We start from the raw sequence: 18,799 nt of genomic DNA, 5'->3' as shown, positions 1-18,799 counted from the left end.
AAAAGCTCCAGAGTGTTGCTGCTCTTTCTCACCAGCACAAAGATGCACCCTTGACCTCTCCTTCCTTCCTTCCTTCCTTCCTTTCTTTCTTTCTTTCTTTCTTTCTTTCTTTCTCTCTCTCTCTCTCTCTCTCTCTCTTCCGTTGTGTGAATTCATAGCACTCCTCTCTTGCTTGCTTCCAGCGCTGCAATAAATATCCTGATCGTACGCATGTTCACTCGAATGCATACCCTTCTGGATTCAATGCCAAGCAGGTGTTTAGAGCCAGTTCTCCTACGCTCCCTTACACTAACAGGAAGCACTGGTGATCAGTTACCGAGTTGCTGCAGGAAAACCCTGACGATATCCATCTGTTCCAAGATTCAGTTGAAGCATCTAATTTTTAGAATGAAAGGTGAATGTGAGCGAAGGGAAATGAAACCATCCCTCTCCTCCTCCCCGTCTTCGCCACACGCTCCATTGCTGCGTACACTTTTCGTCTCTTTGGTATCAGAGCCGGCATGGGGAGAAACGTGCCTGTAGGGATGGAGCACAGGGAGAAAATGGGGCAGAGTTCACTTCCCCTCCTCCACAGGCACCTTTTCTTACAAAAAAATAGACTTATCCTCGTGTTTTATGTGCATGGGGCAGACAGATAAACAAATGTGGCTTTCAGTTTGGCTCATCTGTGCTCTTAAGCAGGGCACTGTAGATTCCAAGTTAGTTGCAGCTCAGAATTTGAAACAACAATGCCAAATTCATGTTTATCCTGCTAGAGTGGGAAAGGAGTATTACTGTCCAGTATGTAATTTTGGGTGTAATTGTGGCTCTCTATGGAAATGATTACTTAGAATTGTCAACACAGTTCTGGAAATTGAACTTGTGGTAGGCCAGTGCTCAGGCAGCCACTTCACTGCAGTCACAAATCATTGCCCTTTACTTCACCCTGCAGTGGCAGAAGTGCATTGGATTTTAAAATGGAATCTGTCCCAGTTAATGATAAACCTTATTATGATAGCGACACATCAAGAGATAAACTGTGAATTAAATAGTTGTTGCAAAGATAGCACATACTAACTATAGTTTTGAGTTGAAGTAAATGTAATGCAATCTATTTTCCAGCTACACACATTGCTTCTGCCTAAACACTTATTCAGATTTTTCCAAGTGAAGTGACCCAACCATCCCCAAGTATACTGTGGAAGAAGTAACTTCCGACTTGGTGTATCCCTAGATGCAGCTACCACTTTCCAGCAGTGGTTTTCAGGAGGACAGTGTCACATTTTTCAGCTGTTATGCTGGCATCAATTGCTACTGAAAAGTGGCAGTTGTTCCAGGAAGCGCAGGTCAGATGTTAACTTTCTTCCGAGAACTGCAGGCTGCTCTTTGTGGAGTGATTTGTAAAGCCTTCTGAAGTGGCCCTGAGACTCATGTACATGGTGGCCACCCTACCCATGAGGCAAGGTGAGACTACAACCTCAGGCGGCAGGATCTACGGGGTAGCAGATCCAGTCTCCAAGGAATGCCTTGTCTGCTGCTGCTGCTGCCACCGCCACTGCCATGCACTCCTTGCCGCCTCCTCAGCAGTCCCCACCATGCCACCTCTATAGCAGCCTCTTGGCGAATAGGAGGCACTCTTGGTCTCCTCCCACAGCATGGGACGAAATGGTGGGGGCTGCCCTCTGGGCATTTCTGGGCTCTGCACCTGGCCAGTGTGTTTTAGAGTGAGCTCCTTCCCTACCCATCCACAATGACCTTTGATTCCCATATGGTAATGTTGAAGTGAGTACCATCCTCTTGTTCCCAGTGTTGATCTTTATTCCCCCTTTGTTCCTGATGTAGATCTTCACTCCTTCCCTGACGGGAGGAGGGGCGAAACAGACCATACCATTTTGTGGTTTGCCTCAGGTGCCAAAATGTCTTGGATTGGTCCTAATGGTGGCCATCCTAAAACCTTCCATTTAGTGTCCCCCTCCCTACCTGTGACAAGCATGTTGTATTCAACCACAATCACACCTAGGGTGAATCTTTCAGTACTCATTGGTAAGTGTCCAACACAACCAGAAAGCCAAATCCACAACTGACCTTCTACACTTCGGGGGATACTGTTGGGAGAGCAGTGTAATCGATGCATGCATTTATCATTATTATGGGCCTGTGTTTCCCCCTGCTACTTCGGCATTACAAAGAAAACCTCATAAAACACCGATATGGGAAAACATCAGAGAACGCTGTAGCTGATGTTGCCTCATTGAGATTTGGAACATGTTCACAGAATTTCTGTATGACCCCTGAGGAACAAATTTACCTCAGCATGTGTTGAATGTAAGCTGCTGCTGCTTCTCCCTGTCTTTCTCTTTTGACAATTAAGTTTTCTTGTAGCAGCTTTATTTCTTGTTTCTTTTTGGTGTGTTTCCATTGGACATGCTGCTGCTGCTGGTTTGACCACTTTTTTGTCCACTCAGCAGTAATAAAATATGCTTTCTCTCTTAAACAGGGCCTCCTTGCTGGCTTGGTACTTAGTGTCCTCCACTTCAAAAGAAAAGAAAAGGGGAGAGTAGAATGGGAAACCTGTAGCACCTTCAGGGGAGTGAACCTGAAAGACTAGAAAATAATATTAGACTTCCAGGAAAAAGGAAAAAAAAAACATGCTTGAATGCATGGGATGAGGTCATACTTAATTGCCTTTACTACACATTTGTCTCTTTTCAAAGCTTTTCTTCACAACTATAAACATTTAATCTCTTTTCTCTCACACAACAACACACATAAATCCACCATTTAAAAGTCATTCCAATACACATTTAAGACCTTTATCCTATTTTAAAGGATAATTGCTTCATAATTCCTTCCTCATATTGATTTCAGTGTTAGGTAAAGGTAAAGGGACCCCTGACCATTAGGTCCAGTTGTGGCCGACTCTGGGGTTGCGGCGCTCATCTCGCTTTATTGGCCAAGGGAGCTGGTGTACAGCTTTCGGGTCATGTGGCCAGCATGAGTAAGCCGCTTCTGGCAAAACAGAGCAGCACACGGAAACACCTATTTATCTACTTGCACTTTGATGTGCTTTCGAACTGCTAGGTTGGCAGGAGCTGGGACCGAGCAACGGGAGCTCATCCCGTCGCGGGGATTCGAGCCGCTGAGCTTCTGATCGGCAAGTCCTAGGCTCTGTGGTTTAATCCACAGCACCACCTGCGTCCCATTTCAGTGTTAGCCAAGGCAAAATAAAATGTCAGATCTAGTCAATATACAACATAGACTTGGATCTTACATTGCTCTTCTGGGGTCCCCCGCCCCACAATTCTTTATTTCCCCCACAGCCTCCAGTGCCACTTCCTGCACTGTTCCAGAGGGTGCTAAACCCTTTAGGGCAGATTTCCATGGCTGCATAGGGAAGGGTGAAATTGCTTTCCCACCCTAGCGCTGTGTGAGCAGAATTCTGTTCACAGGAACGTAGCATCCAAGCCATAGTGTTACTGACAAAAATCCACACAGTGCATCAGCAGTAACTATTGCACATGTAAAAATAATGTAGTTTCATTCTTTGATCAGGTAAAACTTAAGAAGCCTCTTGAGTATTCATAGGTCAGAACAGCTTAAGTCATGTGAGGAGGCCTGATCCCTATGCAAGTTTCTGTTCTATATTAGTTGCTGATGACACCCAGATCTATCACTCCATTCCATCAGAATCAGGTGAGGCACAGAAGCAGCTGGATCAGAGCTTGGAGAACAATAACACGCTGGATGAGGGCCAGTGCACTGAAACGGAATCCTTACAAGATGGATGTTCTGTAGGTGGGTACATGACATACCTACAGACCCCCGCTTTACATATTTGGAAACCCTCTTTCAAATCTAAATAGAAGATATATAATGCTGCTATCTGTGTTGCTTCAGCCAACTTATGAAGCAGTGTCCAAAAAATAAAATGACATTTCAGTCGTTCAGAGTAAAATGGAGGATAACATTTCTTTTCAACAGATTCACTCCCATCTGATTGAGGTGAAAGGTTAAAGATGGGGCAGAGAGGAAGGTGCAGGGAAGAGTGCCTAACTCGTTTTGCAGGATTGAAGACACTCCCACTGATAATAGTAATAATACTACAGCTGGTTTAAATGACATGAACAGTGGAAGTAAAATGCAGTAAACTAAAAAAAAAAAGGGGGGGTTAAATCTAACTAAGTCATTGTGTGAGTGGAACTTCTCCTCCCCATCCTCACCTTTCAGGCCCACTCCCAAATCAACTCTAGAGGGTTTTGGGAAATGCCAGAGCAAATTTGGTAGGGGGCACACAGGAGAAGAATATGGAAAGTGAGTTCCTCTTGTGCAATTACTTGGTTGCATACAACCAGGACTGGTCCACCCATGAGGCAAGGTGAGGCAACCGCCACGGGTGACAGGATGCATCAATTACCGCTGCCGCCGCCACAGTAGCAGCAACAGCTGCAACGCACTCCTTGGAAGCCAGATCTGCCACATCCTCTACAGCAGGGGTCAGCAACCTTTTTCAGCCATGGGCTGGTCCACCGTCACTCAGACCATGTGGGGGACCGGACTATTTTTTTGGGGGGGGGAATGAATGAATTTCTATGCCCCACAAATAACCCAGAGATGCATTTTAAATAAAAGGACACATTCTACTCATGTAAAAACATGCTGATTCCAGACCGTCCGCGGGACGGATTGAGAAGGCGATTGGGCTGCACGCGGCCCCTGGGCCTTAGGTTGCCTACCCCTGGTCTACAGCTTTCCCAATGCTACCTTGACATCAGCCTCTTGGTGAAGAGGAGGCACTGCCGGTTTCCTCCCAATTCCTAAGGAGGAAATGGTGGGGGCGGTCTCCTGGGCCCTGCACCTGTTAACCATCCCAAGTCTTTTGAGCTTCATGTAAATGTTGGGTGAATGGCCGACTATTTTTCTGCTGAACATGTTCTGAAATTTGTCATGCAGAGTGAAACAATAATTAAAGAAGGCAGCTTCTACTGCTGTATCACTTACAATGCCATGTTGATCTCTAGTTTCTTCTGATTACTGCATTGCAATGGGTTCACCAGCATCTGAACTTGCAAAAATCTTTTGCAGTCATAGACAGAAGGCATGCACCCCATGAGTCATATCAACTGACCCTAAATCTATTATGTACTGTTTGAGGTCTTCCATTCAATGTTTTGTTACCTAGAACTAGATACTACACCAGTATAAATTAATGAAGTACACTATTCAACAGCAGGGCAAGCACTTGCCATTCATCTTTTGCTGATCTATGGGACTCTTTTCTTTGTGTCTTTAATTATTTATCCCCCAAAGTTCTTATGGAATAATAGCTCTTTGAAAAATAAAAGAGAGATTAAAACTTGAATTTGTATTCCTAGCCTCTCCTGAACACTGTGAGAGTGGGGGATAGGATCACACTTGATCCCTCTTTCACTTATGTAATGCAGCTGCTGTGGTGAGTAACACAAGGCATTTGCAGCATGGAACTACAGTATTGAATCTGCTTTAGCCTCTACTGTTGGCTTGTTTGTGGACATGCAGAAGTGGGGAGGTAGTAAACTAAGTTTTTTTAAAGTCCAAATTCAAAAAGTTTTAGAAATACTCTTATAAATTGAACGGACAATGGTATTATATATTACTACAGTTGAACTGGACTGTCATCTGCAACAACTGGCCTTCAGAGGTCTACTGCCTCCAAAAGTATACGACATACATAATATTAACCATTCTGAATTTTGCTTTGACAAATTTATTTTAATTTATGTGATGTCTGTACTAGAGTACACTTAATGTATTGAATTTTAATATTTATCTATAAATATTTTATACATACATGTAAACCTATAATGTGCTAGTAAAAGCCATCAAGGACATAGGTGGTTGATGCTAAAGTTCTAAATTAAGCATCCTGTCCAGGAATGGTACATTTTGTAATAAATTTGCTCCCTGAATGGATAGATCAGTATCCCATTTCGTACAATCTTAATTTCCTGGCCTGTGAAATCTTATAGTGGAGACCAGACAGGTGAGCGTTTTCCCCTCAGTCCTTGTAGAAGTGGTAGTTTGGCAGGAGTGGAATTCTTAACTATTAAGGAAGCAAAGAGAATAATTGTTACGATCTTGGAAAATCTTGGAGCAGACCTACAGAGGGACTGGTTGGCACCATTCTGGCTCCTGCCTGGTCTGTGTATGTTTTCTGTCTGCATCAGTTTGTTTGTCCAGTGAGATATTTCCCTGCAGGTAAGAGAGTGCTGATTGCAGTGTTGGGTACTGTTTGATTGCTGGCTGAGTGAATCCAGCTGGGGTGTGGGCCAGAGCCTGCCTTGCAATATGAACAGGCTCTGTTGTGGGCAGCAGGGTCATTTAGCAAGGAGGCACTACCCAAAGGGATTGCTGTTTTGGGTCATCACTTCAGGGAGTAACAGGGGTGCTCCCCACTGTCAATCAAGGTAAAGAATTATAGGCTCGATGCTGTGGGAGACAGGCCTGTGACCCTCACTTAGGGTGAGAGTCTTCTAGAGGGGCAGTGTGGTTTGGTGAGGTTCCCCCTGAGTGTTAGACAGAGGGAGAAGGGTTGAAGTGGCCTTACCATCTTTCTCCTGACAGTGTGGCATGTGCTGGGCCTAAGTGGCTCTAACTTCCCAGTTATATATGATGTTATTGAATGACAGTGTAAAATGTGTCTGGTTGGGCAGGTAGCGGGGAGTTGCCAAGATATTGCCCCAATTTCAGTGGCAGTGGGCAAGGGAAGGTACAGTTGGGGTGGAGGAGCTGAGTCTGACCACTATCTGAGGCAGAGGCTTAGGTAGAATCATAGAGTTGGAAGGAACCCTGAGGATCTCTAGTGTAGTTCAACCCCCTGCAATGCAGGAAAATGCAGCTGGAGATCAAACCCACAACCTTGGCGTTATCAGCACCATGCTCTAACCAACTGAGCTATCCAGCTGATATAGGGTCGTTATTCCTTGTTCTAGTCTTCTCACTCCTCTATAAGTTACTGGTAGCTTATCTGCTGAGTCCTATGGTTTGGTGGTACTGTTTCCAAATGTCAAATTGGTCCATAATAATATAGGACCATACTCATCCGTCCAGAGGCTGATCTGACTTGCACAGAGACAAGCAGAATGCAACCAGGCTCCTGCTTCTTGATCTCTCTTTGGCTTTTGATGCCATTGACCATGGTATCCTCCTGGATCAGCTCTGGAGAATGGGATTTGGAGGCACCCTTAGCAGTTTGGACTAGTTTACTTGAGAGATCACCTTACCTCATATATGCCCACTTAACCTGTTTGATCTGCAGAACTGGCACTGTTACAGGTGCCACATTAATACTTTTCCCAGATTTGTAAGAAATTAATCTTTTAGTGTTTTGCAACTCTTCACCTATTGACACCAGGCAGTGCCTTCACTGTACTCTTTTGGGAGCCTGCTAAAACCACTTTTGTTTAGGCAAGCCTCTCCAAACAGGGAGAATGTGGGCGTGTGCTTTAATCTGGTGTTTAGTTTATAATTGATTTTTTAAAAAAAGTTTTAAATAGTAGTTGAACTGTTTTTACCAAGTAAGTTACTGTTTTACTTTTTTTTGTAAACTGCATTGCAATCAAATGATATCTAAATCTTGGGACATAAAAACAGTAATACACAAATAACTAGATTGGGGCAACTGGGCTAGTACGTTTGGGTGCAACTCGGAGTGTGTTGACTATTCTTTGCTCCCAGCTTGCAGCGGGACACAGTAACGCAATCCAGCTCCTAAGGCTCCAATCTTATGTCAATTTTTTTCCCTGGGAGCAAGCTCCGCTGGGTAAAGAGTTACTAGGACCGTAAATAAATACTGCGAGAGAGAGAAAAGGGGGCGGGAGACGAGAAGCCGGAGAAAACGTTGAACTGCCACAGCAGTTGCCTCCGTAGCCGTTTTGCCCACCGCTGGGTTCCTCCCAACTTTATGCTCTTATCTCTCTCTCACCTGTTACACAAGGCATCCCAGTAGGTGATGGTGGAGGGGTGATGGTGGAGTGGGCAACCGTGTTTTAGAGAATGTGATTATTTGGGAGCCAGACGATACCTGCCGTGATTCTTCCTGCGTGCGTGTGTATGTGTGTGAGAAAGTAACCCTCGGACACCAAGCGGCGGAAAGAGTGAATGCAGGCAGAGAGAGAGAGGGAAAAAGAGGGAGGGAAGAGTTCCACCTTCGGCTTGCTGGGAGGCAAGGAGTAGCTGGGGCAGTAGCTCCAGTTTGGAGAGCTACAGGTAGGCGGCGGCCTTTATTATTGTTTTCCCTCCCAAAAAACATTTTCTTTTCCCAGCTTTCTGTGGAGTCGAGTTCCTTTGCGCCGTCTCCCCTTCGGCTGCTTTCGTTTTTCCGGGTTGGGAGCGTTTTGGAAAAGCGAGAGCAGGGGATCCCAGGTGACCGCGGGGGTGGGTCGCCTTTCTTCTCCCCCCCGCGAGCTTTAGCTCTCTCCCTCTTCCCTCCAGCCCGCGATCCCGCGCGCTCTCCGGCGCCGCTTCCAAGCCCCCTCCCACGCTTCCTCCGGGGGAAACGCGGCTCCTTTTCCTGTTCCTCCGTCTCCGGCGGCGAGCGAGAGGGGTCCCCGGCTGGATCCCCCCCCCCGAGCCAGTCAGGGCAGGGCGGCCGTGTTTCCCCACCCCCTTTCCCCGTGCTTTTTCTTCCTGAGGTAGCAGCACCAGCGGCGGAGGAGCCCGCGGGGCGAACTCGCTCGCTCGCTCCCTTTTGCAGAGAGGCATTGCAATGTACCTGTGGCGCCTCCTCTTCGGCCCCTCGGCCGGCCGGGCTCACGGCTGCAGCCCCCGCGCGGCCTCAAACAACTACTGAGTCTTCTAGAAAGAGGCAGGAGAACAAAAAGGAGAGGCTCTTGGACTTGTGCGTGTGGTGGATGTAAGTTTTGCTCCCTCCCCTCCGCAGAGCAGCCTTCGCCCCAGAGCCCGCGCGATGCCTTTCCCCCTGAGGACGGTGTCGCCGCTCAGGCTGTGCCGCCTGGAAGAGGACGCGGCGGCGGCTCCGAGGGACAAAGGAGGCTCGCCCGCCGGGCGAGGCGGCGCGGAAGGGCTCCTCTTCGGCTCCCTGGAGGAGGTCTGCTCGCACTCGCTCGTCTCGCTCCTCTGGCAGCTCTCCGACCTCTCCCGCTGCGCCGGCGACGTCTTCGGCGGCATCCAGACCCAAGCGGACAGCCTGGGGCGGCGCAGCGCGCGCCTCCAGCACCGCCTCGACTCCCTCAAGGCTCTCGCCGCCCGCCTGGACCACCGCAAAGTCAAAATCCGTAAGTCTCTCACGGGGCTGGAGGGAGCCGGGAGGGCGCGGTGGGCGGCTGCCTGGCTGGCTTGGCGAGAGTTCAGACCAGGCTGTGGTAGTGGGTTTGCCCTGGGTCGCCTCCTAGAGCCCCTCGTTGCCGTTTTGTGTGACGAGAGGCTGGCTGCAGGGGATGGGGAGGGGGGCAGCAAAACGGGTGGAAGTCTCGCCTGCAACCATAGGAGCCAAGGGGCCGGGGTCCCTTTGCCTCCCCCCCTAAAATATTTAAGGAGACTGCTGCCCCCCCCCCCAATTGATGAGCCCTGCCATTCAAATGGTCTGCGTGCACTGCGTCTTGTGCTCGATTATGTAGGTTGAGGCATACGTGGGCCCTACCGTATTTTATCCAAGTTGACACCCTTGCCTGCAGCTGGGAATTGGAGGGCAGGTAGACCACCCCCTTCCCCACTTTGTAGTGAAGAACTGAGCCCCCTCCCCCAAGAGTCGGGCTGGGCAGCAGATCTCCCCAACTGGACCTTTTTAGTGGGCTGTAGGGGTCAGGCTGGCGACTCTTGCAATCGGTGCAGGCTCCACGGGTTTGGCTGCATTGCTGAAATGCTCTGCCTCTCCCAGGCAGAAATCTTACAGCAAAATGTATTTGGAAAAAAACCACACACACACACAGGGGTATTTCTTTATGGAGTTGGGCGTTGGCCAAAATGTTCTGAAATTGGAGTCTGTTCTGGGATTAAGAGTCTCTTCACACGTTAGGGCAGTCTGCACAATATGGGTACTTGGTCTGTGTGCATTCAGTGAGCTACATTTATATATGTTTGTCAAACATGATTATCTGCTTGCCGAGTGCATGCTTGAGGTGTGATCATAGTAGAAGGCTTTCTTTTTTAAATCAGGAAAATCTGGCCAGCACCCTTGCACATCTGCGTGCTGTGTGTGTATGTTTGTTTTAAAGAACAGTGGAAGGGAAAAAAGGAATGAATCACTGACAATTCAGATTCAAAAACCATTTGTGTTGCTCATTGAGAAACTCTTTCCAGTTCTTTTAACAACTTCTCAGATGCTAGTGGAAATGTGGTTCTTGTTTGACCTGATTAGTTCAGAGGAAGCTTGCTTTGGTAATGTTATAATTTGAGGAGTGTCTCTTTCATGAATTCCTTTGATAAATCAAACCCTGAGCATAATAAAGCACATTGTTTTGGAAAACGTGTAAGTGGGCTTGTAAAAGTGCATTCAATCTCTCTGTAAGAACATTTTTCACTTTAAAGATGCGTTAAGTCTCAGTATTCCCTAAGAATGCTGCTCAGTAAATTAAGAACACATTAGGTGCAACCCAGGTATGTTTACCTTCATTTAAGCCCCCTTGAAATCATTAGGCAAGGTTAAGTTGTGCCCAGTCATGGAAATCTTTGGGCAAGGCTAAGTTCTTCTTGATAGGTCTGTGACCACAGACAGTTTCACAAGTAAGTCTTAATTTCAGTATATGTCTTCTCCATGTTAGATAGAACCATGCAGAATTTACTTTGAGGATGCTCAATGCTAGATTGAGCTTTGCCAATGGGCACACATATATAGGTAGCAACAAGGCTTGATTACTGCATCAATTTTATTCATGAGGCTGCCTTTGAAAAGTGCTTGGAAACTTCAACTGGTTCAGAATACTGTACTGCAGCCAGACTGTTCGCAGGGCCTTGCCTTGCAACAGATTTCTCGGTACTATACATAAAAGATCTATCCTAGCTGAAAGACTTAAGCCCAACACATTTAAAGTGCTAAACAGTTTTTAAATCCCCAAATAATTTGGGAAGTCCTGGACGAGTCTGCCTGTAAACTGAGATATGCAACTAAAGGTCTTCACTGGGAGCTCCCCCTTCAGAGGTTGGTCACTGGACAGACTCTTTTCTATAGCAATAGGATTCACTTTCTACTCAGGCATGCTCACCTGGCACAACTTGACCTTTATGTCTTAGACACCAGCCTACACTTGTCTTATTTGTCTAATATTATTTTGGTTGTAACTGTATTTCTTATTATTGGATATCATTGTTAGCACTGCTGAACTCATTTTTAAACTACTATTGTTTATATTGTCTTACTGTTTTGAACCAGAGTTGTAAAATAAAATAAAAAAACTGCCTCGAAGACACTTACAGTGGAATGGTTGGATAAAAAGGTTTTAAATTTAAAAAATTGGCTTCAAAAGGTGGTGTGAAAAATCTGCCCTGCTGTCCTTGTTCCAACTTCCATTCATATATTTCAATGAATAAACCTACCACTCAGAATACTTCATTGTGTGCCCTTCTTGATCTTGCCCATTGAAAAAAATAGTACCGTAATTCTAGTCAGGCATCACTGGCCACTACTTACCTTTAGGGCTCATATGTTGTATGTACTGAATTAACAACATACAGAAGTGATTGATTTAAAAAGTACTCTTGATTTAAAAAGTAATCTTATACAAACTTTCTTGAGAATAAGTCCCATTAAATATAAAGAGACTTGCTTCTGAGTGTGCTTACAAATGCATTACTAACACTTTCCAATACGTTGCATTTTTTCAATACATGTTCCTTGATCAAATGTATGTGTATTAGTGCTTTGCCTCATACTAAATGCATCTCACCATCAAATCCGCCCCCCACTCCTTAATTTTACCCTCTCAGACATTACCCACATTTAGCAAACTGTGCTGATGAAGTAGTTTGCTTTTTATGTGTACAGGTTATTCAGAGTTCCAAGGCAAGCAAGAAAAAAATTGCATGATCCATGGAGTTCTGTTTGTTTTGAAAAGAGAAAGCTCCCATGGAAATATTATTCAAATAATATTACCGCTTGGTGTTGGGATAGTGCATTTTGACTGTTCAGGGTAGATGCAAAACAAGTCGTACTTCCTTTGTGTTATCGGAGACCCTGCCATCCAAAGTTCAGAGGTAGAGCATGACAAAGTTTTCCCACTGTAAGCTCCAGCCTTATTCAAGAAACTGTTAGCTCCTGTGTGCAGTGTTTGGCATTTCCTGCTAGCTCCGTGAACAAATTTTCAGTCTCTGTGTGTCCTTTCTTCCCTTCCCCCTTCTCCCTTCTGCAGTTTTGCTGTTTGTCCCACTCTGTGAAAGGAAGGCTACAATGGGTGAAGGGTAGTGAGCTCAGGAGAGTAGAGGAGCTTGTTTGTCAGCTTTTCTGATGGGTATCAGTTTTCAGCCTTAATTTGCCACATTAGCTGTTTCCCTTTCTTTACACTAAAATTTGTGTCTCTGTTCACTTCTTCTTAAAATATAATTCTCTTTTTATTTCAATTTGTTGTCGATTGCAAAACAATTAAAATGATTAAAGTATTACAATACAGTCCATTAAATTTGACATAAATTTGTCCCAAACAAACAGTTGGGAAAGTCAAGAACAAACCTTGGCTTTAGCTCATGGTTGTTTGAGCACTGGTTCAGAAGTAACATGGCCAGCTCACAGTTCATGCACCATCTAATTCGCTTAATCATGGCTTATGGCTCAGCCAAGGTGTGTTAATACGGCAGTGCATTAGTATATTCTCTAAATTCAGGCTATTAATGCATATTTTCCACAAAGTTGTCTGTCTTACTTTATTTTAAAGTGAGATAGGGGAGGGAGAGTTTGAAATATACCTGCATAATGATCTACACTGTCATAACTTGGATTGTTTTAAATGTCATATGTTTGATTTTATTATGATTACATAGTACTGGTTTATCCTAGCATACAGTTGCAGTATAGGCAACTTGGTTGTGCTTCTGCTTGTGCATCTATCTCTTGCCATTTGACCAAATTGATATGCCTTTTTAACTTTTGAAGTTTGTAAACATTCCCTGTGTTAGTTTTAATGTATGCTGTTGGTCCTAGGCTTCCCTATCCTTGAGTTAGGGTCCTTATTGCTTGTGGTAGATGCTGAGAGGAGAAAAAATGTATTTGAGGTTGCTGAAAGCCAGTTGACATTTTGTGAGGTCCCACAGTTGTGGTTAAAATAGTTCTGTTTCAGCTATGGACATATTGGGAATAGCATCTTCCATTTGCATTTTCAAACTGACACTTTTGTTGTTGTTGTAAAAGTTGTTTCTTGGAACACTCATCCATTTCCAATATAGGACTTTTTGTGTGTTTCTCTGCAAATACTGAAGCTGGATTGAATTTACTTATAGAGTCTTGAAAGGAAGTATATAATAGTCTACTAAACTTAGTTGTTTTTTTGACTAGGAACTTCTAGATCCTATTGGACCCCTATTCCCCCCCTTCTCTTAAAATTGTAAAAAAAATACCTTGAAAAACATGGGTTTTAAATGAGATGTTTCTTCTTGTATTTGAAACCTAGAAATCAGTCATTCTACAGGACGCTGGGTAGGATGCATGATTTATTTGTGTACAAAATACATTATGGCTATATAAACATCTTTTTCTGTAGGGAAAACCCAAGTATAGGCAAATGGTTCTGCCTGTTCACCCATTCTTGCTAGATACTTTTTATATAAATTGTTGGAGGTTTACAGAAAAGCTGCTTTTTAAATGGATATTTCCTTTTCTATTTATTCCAGTGTCATGCAGTGAGATGACTAGAGCTCATATCTCTTCCATACCCACCCAGTGCTAGGAAGGAAATGCTGTGCAATGCAACCTGTGACTGTTTTTGTTTTATTTGGAGTCAGCTGTTTCCGCAGAGAAGATCCCATTTGGCTCATTGCATCTCTTGCTGCAACAAAGAAAAACACTGTGAGAGGACTTTCCTGTGTTGTTAAATTCAAAACAAAAAGAAGCAGGGGAATGGAAGAAGAATCTTCTCTTCTATGCCCATCCTCCACAGCACTTCCTTTCTTGTAGAAATTTGCTTGTAAAAACACTCACACAGCGCTGAAGAAGATTGTATGGCATCTGCCATGCAATATAATTCAATAGAAAAACAACTATTTATATTCTTCTGTATCCTTGCTCTTTTGCTGGTTAGTCTTGTCCATTTCCCTTTGAAAACTCTTATTGACATGGCTATTGAGCATGAGTGAATTATAGAATAATAGAGTTGGAAGGGACCATGAGGGTCATCTAGTCCATCCCCCCTGCATGCAGGAATCTTTTGTCCAACGTGGGGCTCAAACTCATAATCCCGAGATTAAGAGTCTCATGCTCAGACACAGTTAAAGTCAAACTAATAAGTGGTCGTTGGAGATGCCCCACAGGAAGGGAGCAACAGCCTGATTTTAACTGTAGGAGTAATATTCAGCAGTCCTGATCTTAAATCCTTCCTGTAATGCTAATATCTTAGAGCAGAGCTTTCCAAACTTGTGTGTTGCAAAACATTAGTGTCTCAGTTGCAGTTTGAAGATGTGTCATGTGAACGTTCCCATGCTCCTCCTGTGGCTGAAAAGATGTTAGTTTAACCTCCAGTTTGCTAGTAAAACTGAATTAAGGTAAAGGTAAAGGGACCCCTGACCATTAGGTTCAGTCGTGACTGACTCTGGGGTTGCGGCGCTCATCTCGCTCTATTGGCCTAGGGAGCCGGCGTACAGCTTCCGGGTCATGTGGCCAGCATGACTAAGCCGCTTCTGGCGAACCAGAGCAGCGCATGGAAACGCCGTTTACCTTCCCGCCGGAGCGGTACCTATTTATCTACTTGCACTTTGACGTGCTTTTGAACTGCTAGGTTGGCAGGAGCAAGGACCGAGCAATGGGAGCTCACCCCGTCGCGGGGATTCGAACCACCTACCTTCTGATCGGCAAGTCCTAGGCTCTGTGGTTTAACCCACAGTGCCACCCGCGTCCCCCAAAACTGAATTACTGTGTCACAAAAGGATGCAGGTCTAAAAAGTGTGTCACCAACATGAAAAGTTTGGAAAGCTCTGTCCTAGACCCTCTGTAGTCACTAGAATTGGTGCTCTGAATGTAAGCTGCATCTCTATTCAACTTAACCACAAATTACCTGGAGAGCGTGCTGCACGGTCCAAATTACATAAAATCATTTATTGCAAAACCTCAGTAGAAACAAGAGTTCATTGGACACTTAACAAGCTTCTATATGTCCTTAATCTGTAATTATATATTAAGTGAAAGACTCATTATTTGTTGAAATTCAGCTTTTCCTATTGATAAAACTTTGCTAAAAGCAAGAACAGGACAAAAGGTTGCATTCAAACAAAAACCCTTTCCCAAAGGGAAACTGGTACAAAGCCTTGCTGCACTGAGGCAAGCCTCCATTTTAAATTTAATAAATGAAGATTTGTACAGAAATGCTTTTATTGGCTGAAATGTGAAAATGCATTATATAATATTCATCTTGAACACAGTTTAATAAGTTGTAAAATGCTTCCTCAAGAGCTTCCATTAATGTACAAAATTGTAGTTTCACCCAAAGAGGTTGGATCTACTTTTTTTTTTTAAAGCAACTGTCCAACCCTCTTAATTAGCAACCCTTGATTTTAGTCCACCTGTGTGTGACATGATGTTAAATCCATTTTTTTTATCAGCAGTTGCAGATACGGATGATTCCTGGAATTGCAGCAGGCAAGGAGGGGAAACAAATTTTGTTCCTTCCCTGCTATATCCAACTATTGAAACTGCTATATGCTTTGTGAATGATTCTACTTTTAAACGCTTCTTGCCACCTTCTGTGATCCTGAGATAAAATCAGTGGTTCTCATGTGTGCGTGGATTGGATATCTGTTGGAACAGCACAGTGGGATGTAATATTCCTCTTTTACCCTCAAAATAAGCATTGGAGTGTTAGGAGACTCACTGGAACAGATTTAGGAGATGTGTAGGGAGGAGGAGAGGCAGGAGGAATTCTTTCGCACAAGTGAAAGCCTGCTCATGTGGTGTTCGGTCCTGCTTTTCTCCTCAGGAATTATCAGTTTTGTTTTGTTTAGTCAATTAGTCGTGCCCAACTCTTCGTGACCCCCTGGACCAGAGCACGCCAGGCACTCCTGTCTTCCACTGCCTCCCACAGTTTGGTCAAACTCATGCTGGTAGCTTCAAGAACACTGTCCAACCATCTTGTCCTCTGTTGTCCCCTTCTTCTTGTGCCCTCCATCTTTCCCAACACCAGGTTCTTTTCCAGGGAGTCTTCTCTTCTCATGAGGTGGCCAAAGTATTGGACTCTCAGCTTCAGGACCTGTCCTTCCAGTGAGCACTCAGGGCTGATTTCCTTCAGAATGGATAGGTTTGATCTTCTTGCAGTCCATGGAACTCTCAAGAGTCTCCTCCAGCAACATAATCTAAAAGCATCAAATCAAAGAAGACGATAAGCCTTTTTTATGGTCCAGCTCTCACTTCCATACATCACGACTGGGAAAACCACCTGATGCTATTTGCATTTTTAAAAACAGCCCTGCCCATTAAATGCAAATACATGTTTAATGTCACGTGTACTTTGGCCTCAATAATCGACACATTGCATTTTATTTAATTCGTGTCCCTTCCCACTGTATGATAATATAGGATGATTGAGGACAGATAATTTTAAGCACAGTCTGCATTTTAATGCAGAAATTAATTGAACTGAATTGATTGCATCTACTTTTCAGTGTCTTGAAAAAAGTGAACTAGGAACTTCTATTTTCTGTTAAAAGTAACTCCTTTTCATGTGGGTTTTGTTTTTTTTTGGTCAGTGAGTACTTATCAGGAATATGTAATCAAAGCCATGTTTTTGGTTGCTGTTGACAGATCATACCTAGCTGCTAATTACAGCAATAATTAATGGGTGTAGGTAGGGAACAGGTCTTACCTTTGGCTAACAGGCACTTATTATATGAAATATTGGAGAATATTACCTGGGTACCTGCAAGTCAGGTATAACAGGTGTGGATTTACTTTTGAAATTTCTGCTGTCTCTTACTTGGGAATGGAATTACTGTATTTATGTTTGAAAATGCTGTGCTTTCTAAGGGTTATTTGACAAGGTTTGAGATGATATGCAGTACTTGGAGTTAGCCCTGTTGAATAAAGGAGTTTGGTACATAGATGTGTAGTATTGTGGCACTGTCTGTTTGTTCAGATACTTTTCATCTTTGCGCATGGAGAGATGCCTCTGTAACAGGTGTGGGGAACCTCTGACCTTCCAAATGTTGCTGAACTACAACTCCCACCAGCTCTAGCAGGCATGGGATGATGAACGATGTAGTTCAGCAACATATGTCAGGTCAAAGGTTGCTCAGACCTTTGTAGTAACTAAATGCAGAGCTAGAGATATGAAAGTATTTTGCCTTTCCAGATCTCAGAGTGGTATGGCTTTCTTATCTCTGATAAAAAAAATATGAATTGTCAGATGTTTGCTCATCTCACCTATATACAACATTGGAAACAGTGATGCAAGGGAAATGCACGTACTGGTACAGTTCTCCTGTCTTCGGATATTTGTTCTTATTGACTTTTATTATGGTTTCAAATGTCTTGACACCTAGGACCTTCATTAATCATAGAATCATAGAATTGCAGAGTTGGAAGAGACCCTGAGGATCATCTAATCCAGGGGTCAGCAGCCTTTTTCAGCCGTGGGCCGGTCCACCGTCCCTCAGACCATGTGGTGGGCTGGACTATATTTTGGAAAACAACAACAAACGAATTCCTATGCCCCACAAATAACCCTGAGATGCAGTTTAAATAAAAGGACACATTCTAATGTAAAAACACGCTGATTTCTGGACTGTCTGCGGGCCGGATTGAGAAGGCGATTGGGCCGCATCTGGCCCGCGGGCCTTAGGTTGCCTACCCCTGATCTAGTCCAACCCTCTACTATGCAGGAGTATTCATTCAGCTGTGCCATACAGGGACTAAACCTGCGACCTTGGCATTTTCAGCACCATGCTCTAACCAACTGAGCTATCCAGGCTGAGTCAGTGTTAGTGACTACTCTGAATGACCAATATATTGAAAACAGAGGTATCCAGCTGAGTAGGGAACAAAACAAGCAAAGAATGTGTTTTTCTGTCAGTATCAGAATTTGCAGATGTGTGTGTGTGTATTCTTATATGCAGCAAAAATACAGATCCTATACAGTACTATAACAAATGTGGACTTACTCTTCTTTCTTAACACCTGTTCTTAAAACATTGCTACTGTCTTTTGAATGAGAAAATATCCTGTTTTCTCATTAGTCATACAAGGTTTAATTTAACTGGAATTGCTGAGCAAAGTAATCCCAACCAGGCAGAATCATCAGGAGAAGAGATATATGCTGGCACATCTTTGTGTAAATTAAGCTGCATCATAACTGCTCCTGGCTAGGGAAGGCATGGAGGCAGTGTAAACATTCATTTTCTACCCTTCCAGTGACTCTTGTGGGTAATGTAAATTACACCAGTCTCCATGGATGAAATCAGTGGATGAGATGAGTTAGGAGGCATCATAACTTTATGTATCTCTCTCCTCACCCCCGATGAGCCCATTTCCCACCCCTGACACACTCCTTTTTGCCCTTTGTACTGCTGCAAGATGCCAACTTGAAGCCAGCAGGGCTTTCTGTCAGCCAGTACACTAGGGTAGGTTGTTTATGCCAGTTTAAGGCCAGATCAACTGCTTTGGAGGGCAGATAATTCAAATACCAGCCTCTTCCACCCA

General features: G+C 44.2%; 1 protein-coding gene across 3 annotated transcripts in view; it reads left to right on the top strand.

The window, feature by feature from the left end:
- The first annotated feature begins 8,154 nt into the window (after positions 1-8,154).
- Positions 8,155-18,799, top strand: part of NHSL1 (NHS like 1) — a 137,709-nt gene continuing 127,064 nt past the window's right edge. Inside the window, exons 1-2 of one of the 3 annotated variants that reach the window (XM_053382034.1) lie at positions 8,155-8,223; positions 8,897-9,251. In XM_053382034.1, the coding sequence (XP_053238009.1) occupies positions 8,924-9,251 (328 nt within the window). In that variant the 5' untranslated portion in view covers positions 8,155-8,223; positions 8,897-8,923. Of the gene's footprint in view, positions 8,224-8,281; positions 9,252-18,799 lie in introns of those variants that run through there. The other 2 variants (XM_053382043.1, XM_053382039.1) reach the window with 2 other exon arrangements.

The sequence above is a fragment of the Podarcis raffonei genome, chromosome 3, assembly GCF_027172205.1.
Source record: "Podarcis raffonei isolate rPodRaf1 chromosome 3, rPodRaf1.pri, whole genome shotgun sequence".
Classification (NCBI taxonomy): Eukaryota; Metazoa; Chordata; class Lepidosauria; order Squamata; family Lacertidae; genus Podarcis; species Podarcis raffonei.
Note: the sequence above shows the minus strand (reverse complement) of the source record. Positions and strands in the feature narration are given on the sequence as shown.